Source organism: Charadrius vociferus, unplaced genomic scaffold, assembly GCF_000708025.1.
Source record: "Charadrius vociferus isolate BGI_N301 unplaced genomic scaffold, ASM70802v2 scaffold843, whole genome shotgun sequence".
Taxonomy (NCBI): Eukaryota; Metazoa; Chordata; class Aves; order Charadriiformes; family Charadriidae; genus Charadrius; species Charadrius vociferus.
Window position 1 is genome coordinate 174,102 of NW_009647430.1, and position 6,627 is coordinate 180,728.

Here is a 6,627-nt window from a genome sequence, read left to right on the forward strand (position 1 = left end):
GCCCCCCCCGGGCCCCAGCAGCGCCCCGGGGTGAAGCCACACCACTCGTGGGGAGCCCACCCCCGTGGCGTGGGGGGACGCCAGCAGCGCGCAGAGCATCCTCCTTCCGTCCCTTCGCCCGGGCTTTCCCGGGGGTCGCAGCCCACCTCAGCCAGCGGCGGGAGGCGTGTGGGGAGCCTCTCCCCGCCGCAAGCAGAAGGACCTGGGGCTTGGGAAAGGGCGTCCTGTTGGCCTCGGGGCCTGCCTGCTTCTCCGCAGGGCTGCCTGGGAAGGGAGCACCCTTGGGTGCGCGGGGCAGGCGGCTCTGAGCGTGGCCGAGGTGACCGGAGCGAGGTGACCTCCGGCGGGGAGGTCTGGGGGCTGGTTGATCGCCAAGGATGACACGCCACCCTCATCCCTGAAGAGGAGGCAAAACCAGCTCGTGTTGCGTTCACCTGCACCTCGGCGGGGAAGAACATTCCCGGTTCGGTTTCTGTGCCCTCGGGATCGGGAGTTAAAGCCCCGGAGCGTTCCCACCCCTTGGCTTTGAGCAGGGTGATGAGTGGTGCCGTAATCGGAGCCGGGGCTGCCTGCCTGGGATCAGCTGTACCCTCCTCCTCTGCGCGGTGCTCATCAGTTGATGGCAATAATCATTAGGCTGATTAGTCACGGGGTCTGCGAGTGTGAGCGGGCTGGAGGGTTTGCCCTCGTGCAAACACATCGGCTCCCCTTGTTCCTTCCCCTGGGAGCAGGAGGAATCCAAATCCTCCCAGCCCTCTTGGTGGGAGGGATGGAGAGGTTGGGAAGTGTCGCCTTGGAGGATGCTCCTGGGACAATGCTCCGTGTGCGTACGCCCGTGGGGTTCAGGCCCTGTCCTCTCCTTCAGATGAGTCGTCCCTGAAGATGAACCACGTGGAGCACATCCCGCAGACCTTGGCCAGCCACAGCGGGAGCTACCTCTGGGAGGCACAGCAGGACGAGCACGGGGCTGACATGCTGAAGCCTGACCCCAGGGACACCTTCTTCCTCAGTAAGTGGCTGGGACCGGACCCTCGCAGATCTCCGTAGGGTTGTGGGGGAGGAAAAAGGCGGGACCTGGCAGCCACAGGCTCCCGGAGCATCCCCCCTACCTTCTGCCCAGGTCTTGGGTGGAGGGCATCTCTGCTGGGGCCTATAGCAGGGCAAGGCGGGATGGTTTGGGCTACAGACCGTAAGGTGGGTCGGGCCGTGGGGGTGGCAGGGCACGGCCTGGGGCTGAGCCGCGGCCGTTTCTCCTCAGCCCCTGCGATCGAGGCCTCCCGAGTGGAGAACGTGCTGGTGCCCTGTGCCTACAGCCCCACCTACGTGGTGAAGGACTTCCCCATCGCCCGCTACCAGGGCCTGCAATTCGTAAGTGTCTCCCCACCACGGGGATGGGGTCACGCTCCCATGGGAGACACGGCGAAGCAGAGCGCTGTGCCCTCGCCCCAGGGCAGGGATACTTCCACCCGGTTAAAATCCAGGAGAACGTGTCCCTCGCTGGAGGATCAGGCTGAGCTTCCCCATCTTGACCCAAAGGGGTTTGGGTTAAAAGCCCTGTGGGGTGTTTGAGATGCTGGGGGTCACCTTGGTGTTGGGGGGCCATGCTGGTGGCTTCGGGTCCCCGGCTCCGAGCCCTGCTGGCCCCTGCTTCCTCGGAGCGAGCCCCCTCTGCACCCGCGGTGACGGCGGCGTGGTCGTCTCCCCAGGTCTACCTCTCATTCGTGTACCCCAACGACTTCACACGCCTCACTCACATGGAGACGGAGAACAAGTGCTTCTACAGGGAGTCCCCCCTCTACCTGGAGAAGTAAGTGCTGGGGGCCGGTATTCGGGGGTGGTACGTGGTGGGGAGAAAAGGGCTGATGTCAACGGGGTGCTCAAAGAGCTGGAGAAACAGTGCCGAGGTGATGCATCCTCAGCCGTGTGTCCCCACGCTCTGTCCCCTGTGGAGGGGCCACCTCCAGGCTGGCTCTTTCCCCATCTCTCGGGCACGCAGCAGCTTGAGACCTGGCACTGCTCCTGGATTTTGGGAATCCCAGCTCCCTTTGGAGCCGGGCTGTGCTCGGGCACCTGCGCCGCAGCTGGGGATGTTCCTCCCGGCAGGGGTTCGCGTGTGTGCGAGCACGTCCCTCCGCGCGTACACCCTTCCCTTATCTCCGGGACCTCACCTTTCCTCTCTGTCTCCCAGGTTTGGGTTTTATAAGTACATGAAGATGGATGAAGAGGAGGAGGATCCGCGCCAGCGAGCGTTCCTCTTCCTCAACCCAGACAGTGAGTCACCGTTCCCCGCTGGCAGCTCTCGGGCGTCTCTCGGCAGCTTGGCACGGGGCTGAGCACCCGGCATCCTCGCCGGGGATGCGGCTCGGCGCGGTGCCTCCAGCGATGCCGGGGGGCTCGAGGAGGGCAGGGCTGCGCGGAGCGGCTTGGCTGCGAGCGGTCCCGCACGCTCCGTGGTCACACATCCCGCCCGGCTCAGCCACAAAGCGCTGCGGGGTGTGGGAAGCGGGATGCTAGGGTTGGGATTCGCCTTCCCTGCTGCTTGAAGCTACGTACCCGCGTCTCCTGGGCTGGCCGGGTCGGTGGGCGGCAGGATGCTACCGGATCTAGTGTGGGCTGAGGGGGATGCTCACGGGTTGTTGACAGCCTGCCTTGCTGTCGGTCTGCGGCTTGGCCAAGCCCTGGTGGGCTGGGTTTGCCCCTGGATGAAAATAAGAGTGGTGCCAAGACGTGGCCAAGGTTGGGAGGGGTTAACGGGCAGAGCCTGGAGCTGCCAGCCCTGGTGAGCATCCCTCAGTGCCTGCCAGCGCTCCGTCTCCCTCGCCCAGCGGCCGCTCGCGGGTTAATCTCCTGCTGGAGACAGCTTTGCCTCCTCTCGGGCTGCAGGAGCGGCCAGGACCCGCGGGGTGTTTACCTCTGGCCTCACTCCCTAGATTTCCTAGAGGACGAGGATGACGAGGAGGAAGGAGTGGACAGCCCCGAGCCCACAGACCCGCTCCCCGAAGCCAAGGAGAAGAGCTTTGGGCCGGTACCCGGAGCCAAAGGGAAAGTCACCGCACCGGTCACCGGGGATTACGGAGACGACCTGGACTATTACAGCTTTCGCCGCAAGCAGGGTCGGGCCCGGGAGGAGGCGAGGACGCCTGGGCAGCCGGGAAGATGGAGCACGTCCCGCCAGGCCAGCGCCAGCCCGGCAGCCGTCCCTGAGGACCTCCACGGCGAGGACGCGAGCCCCACGCCGGAGCAGGGCCATGGGCGGATGCTCCGATCCCGGCGAGGGCGAGGAGGATGAACTGGGGCTGCTGGCGTCTTCGAAGCATGCCGGGGCTCTGAGCCTCCAACCCCACCTCTCTGTTCCCATCTTTGGTGGCAAAGCCAAAACGCCGGGTCCCAGCAAGGCTGCAGCACCCAGGGAGGAGAGAAGGCCCCGGAAAGCCCAGGAGAAGGTCTATGTGACCAGGCTGCAGCCGGGGAAGCGCAAAGCTCCAGCTCAGGAGCCGGTCTTCCCTGGCATCTTCCTCTACCCGAAACCTCTGAAGAAAGTCCATCTTCGCTCCAGGACCCCTCAGAAGCATCCCATCCCCTCCAGCAAGCTCCGCGCCATCCCTGGGCGCCGGACCCCCTGGCTCCTGAGCAACATCTCCAAGGAGAGGGACGCTGCCAGGCGGAAGAGTATGCGGGCGGGTGGCAGGAGGTGGGAACGTCCACCGAAGCTGGGGACAGAGCGGCGGGCGCTGCCCAGCCTCCTCGCCCTGGGGACCGAAGGGCTCTTCAGTAGGGAGACCCATGAGGACACGACCCCTGCCCTGGGCAGGACAGTGGCCACCACCGATTACAACTCCTCCGAGGCGATCCGCTCGGAGGGGACACGGGTGACATCTTTTCTGAAGATGTCAGAAACGACGGCGTCCCAGCAGGAGGGGGGAAGGGGCCAGCAGGAAGAGGAGGAGGAGGAGGAAGAGGTGTCGGACTACAGCTACGAGACCGGGGAGCTGCAGCAGAGCTGGCTGGAGGACTCCATCAACTGGCAGAGGACGTTCAGCGTCAGCTCGGTGGACTTTGAGCTCCTGCGCTCCGACTGGAACGACCTGCGCTGCAATGTGTCGGGCAACCTGCAGCTGAGCGAGAGCGAGGTCGTCGACGTGGTGGCGCAGTACATGGAGAAGCTCAACGAGAAGAATGGAGGGTAGGGAGGGAGCGGGGCGCGGGCGGGAGGTTGGGGGGACGTGCCTTCGCCCCGCCTGGGGCCGGGTGAGCTGGATGGTGGGTTCAAGCCAACCCCTGGCGCAAGGGAGCTGCGGGGAGCAGAGCTCACCCCGATGGCGCTTTCAAGTGCAGCTCCTTTCCCTGTAGCATCTACACCCTCTTGAGGATCGTCAACGTGGAGAAGCGTCGGGACACGGCCCGGGGGAACCGCTACCTACTGGAGCTGGAGCTGGCGGAGCGGGGCCAGCGGACGGTGCGGCTCTCCGAGTACGTCTACGTCCTCCTGCACCAGGGCAAGCAGGACGACAGTGCCGAGGGCAACCCCGAAGGGCCAGCCCTGGGGGCCACCGAGCCCCCGCCGAGCACCTGGAGCATCCTCTATGGAAAACCTGTCCTGTGCCGGCCCCTGCGGCTCAGCTGGAAGCAGGACGTCATGGTGCACTTCGTGGTACCCGGTAGGTGACAGCAGGACGCGTCTCCCTGGGGTCTCTGCTGCTCCCTCTGCCCTCAGCATCCTCCGGCGGGAGGAAGGCAACCCCTTTGCTCCCTGGTTGCATCCTCCAGGCTGGTCCAAGGGGAATGAGGTTATTGCTTCTCGTGAGGTGCTGAGGTTATTGCTGCTCATCAGAAGGGGTGTTGGTTTGGTTGGGGAGGGGGGTGCTCGTGGGACCCCCGCGGTGAGCCTGAGGGACGTTTGTGGCTGTGTCTGGCAGTGAAGAACCAAGCCCGCTGGGTCCAGCAGTTCATCTCGGACATGGCCCACTTGTACGGGACCACGAAGGACGCCAACTTCAATGTCATCCTGGTGGACTTTGACAGCGACGACATGGACGTCGAGAAAGCCCTGCAGGACGCCCGACTGCCCCGGTAACCCACCCAACACGAGCTCCACGTCCCACCCTGCTCCTCCCGAGGCTGCCGAGGGGCGTCTGCGGGGCTTCTCATGGTGGGACAGGCCGTGCTGGTGGTGCTCACACAACCTGCTCTTCCTTCCCCAGCCCGGGACGGGTCTCTGCCTCACTGCCCCTCCACTCCTCCTCCTTTTGGGGCGTTTAACTTGTTTCCCACGTGGAGGAGCTGGGGATGCAAAAACCTCCTCTGCCTCCGTGGGGGGACCCTCGGCATGAGTTGTAGGCACCTGACCAGCTTCCTGAGAAGGTCCCCTCTCCTCGCTGCTGGTCATTGTCCCCCTCTCGGCTGTGTCCCTTTCGACCACCAGCACTAACCGCCCTGTCCTCTCTCCTCAGCTACCAGTACCTGCGGCGCACGGGGAACTTCGAGCGCTCGGCCGGGCTGCAGGCTGGCGTGGACACGGTCGAGGTGAGCCGGGGCAGAGGAACCACCTCTCACCTTGGGGCAGCTCTTCGCCCTGATCCTCCCGCTTGTGTCTGTCCCCTCCCGTAGGACGGGCACAGCATCGTGTTCCTCTGCGACCTGCACATCCATTTCCCCGCCAATATCCTGGACAGCATCCGGAAGCACTGCGTGGAGGGGAAGTTGGCCTACGCCCCCATCGTCATGCGCCTGAGCTGCGGCAGCTCCCCGCGGGAGCCCAACGGTAAGCGGGGTCCCCGCTGCCGTGACACCTTTCCAGCTGGAAAACGTCCCCCACCTGCCCGAGGAGAGCTGGGGCGCTGGGTTTGGGTGGCAGCCGGGCTCGGGTGGGCAGGGAGGATGGATTTGTCTTGCTCCGGCCAGATGAGGTTCAAGCCCAAGGGCGCTTGAGGCGCACGGGGTGTGATGCCCCCCAAAGCTGGGCTGTCAGCTGGTGACCCCCCGCGGCAGGTGGCAGTGACGGCGACGGACCTCTGGTGGGAAGAGGGGTTGGGACGGGGCGTTCCCGTGGTAGCGGGGAGAGCGCAGAGGGGGGATTTGGGGTCTCACCTCGTCGCTCTCCCCCCTCCAGGCTATTGGGAGGTGAACGGCTTCGGCCTCTTCGGCATCTACAAGTCGGACTTCGACCGCGTGGGAGGGATGAACACGGAGGAGTTCAGAGACCGCTGGGGCGGGGAGGACTGGGAGCTGCTGGACAGGTGAGGCTGGGGGTGCCGGCACCCCCCAAACCCCCCGGGCAGGGCTGGCCACGCGGCTTTGGGTGCATCCCCTGGGAAACCCCCTCTCCCCTCCGCCGAGCTGGCTAAAGCCTGGGGCGACGCGGTGGCCCAGGGGCGACGCGGTGGCCCAGGGCACAGCTCCCCTTTCGGAGGGCCCGATCCCTCCCCTCCCTTCCCTGAGCGCTGTCCCCCCTCCGGCCGCAGGGTCCTTCAGAGCGGGCTGGAGGTGGAGCGCTTGCGTCTCAGGAACTTTTACCATTACTACCACTCCAAGCGCGGCATGTGGAACGCCCGCAGCAAGAAGCCACCCAAGGACTAGCGCCACGAGCCCGGCTCGCAGCCGCTGACCCCCTCCCCGTGCCTGCTGGAG

At 65.6% G+C, this 6,627-nt stretch overlaps 1 protein-coding gene across 1 annotated transcript in view; it reads left to right on the plus strand.

Annotated features, from left to right (window-relative positions):
* B4GALNT4 (beta-1,4-N-acetyl-galactosaminyl transferase 4) overlaps positions 1-6,590 on the plus strand; it is a 15,445-nt gene extending 8,855 nt beyond the window's left edge. The window contains exons 11-23 of the mRNA XM_009880573.1: positions 866-1,009; positions 1,259-1,368; positions 1,707-1,807; positions 2,189-2,271; positions 2,931-3,223; positions 3,276-3,869; positions 3,945-4,183; positions 4,351-4,658; positions 4,917-5,070; positions 5,451-5,523; positions 5,608-5,761; positions 6,110-6,236; positions 6,462-6,590. Of these exons, the coding sequence (XP_009878875.1) occupies positions 866-1,009; positions 1,259-1,368; positions 1,707-1,807; positions 2,189-2,271; positions 2,931-3,223; positions 3,276-3,869; positions 3,945-4,183; positions 4,351-4,658; positions 4,917-5,070; positions 5,451-5,523; positions 5,608-5,761; positions 6,110-6,236; positions 6,462-6,576 (2,495 nt within the window). The 3' untranslated portion in view covers positions 6,577-6,590. The remainder of the gene's footprint in view (positions 1-865; positions 1,010-1,258; positions 1,369-1,706; positions 1,808-2,188; positions 2,272-2,930; positions 3,224-3,275; positions 3,870-3,944; positions 4,184-4,350; positions 4,659-4,916; positions 5,071-5,450; positions 5,524-5,607; positions 5,762-6,109; positions 6,237-6,461) is intronic.
* Positions 6,591-6,627: the final 37 nt, after the last annotated feature.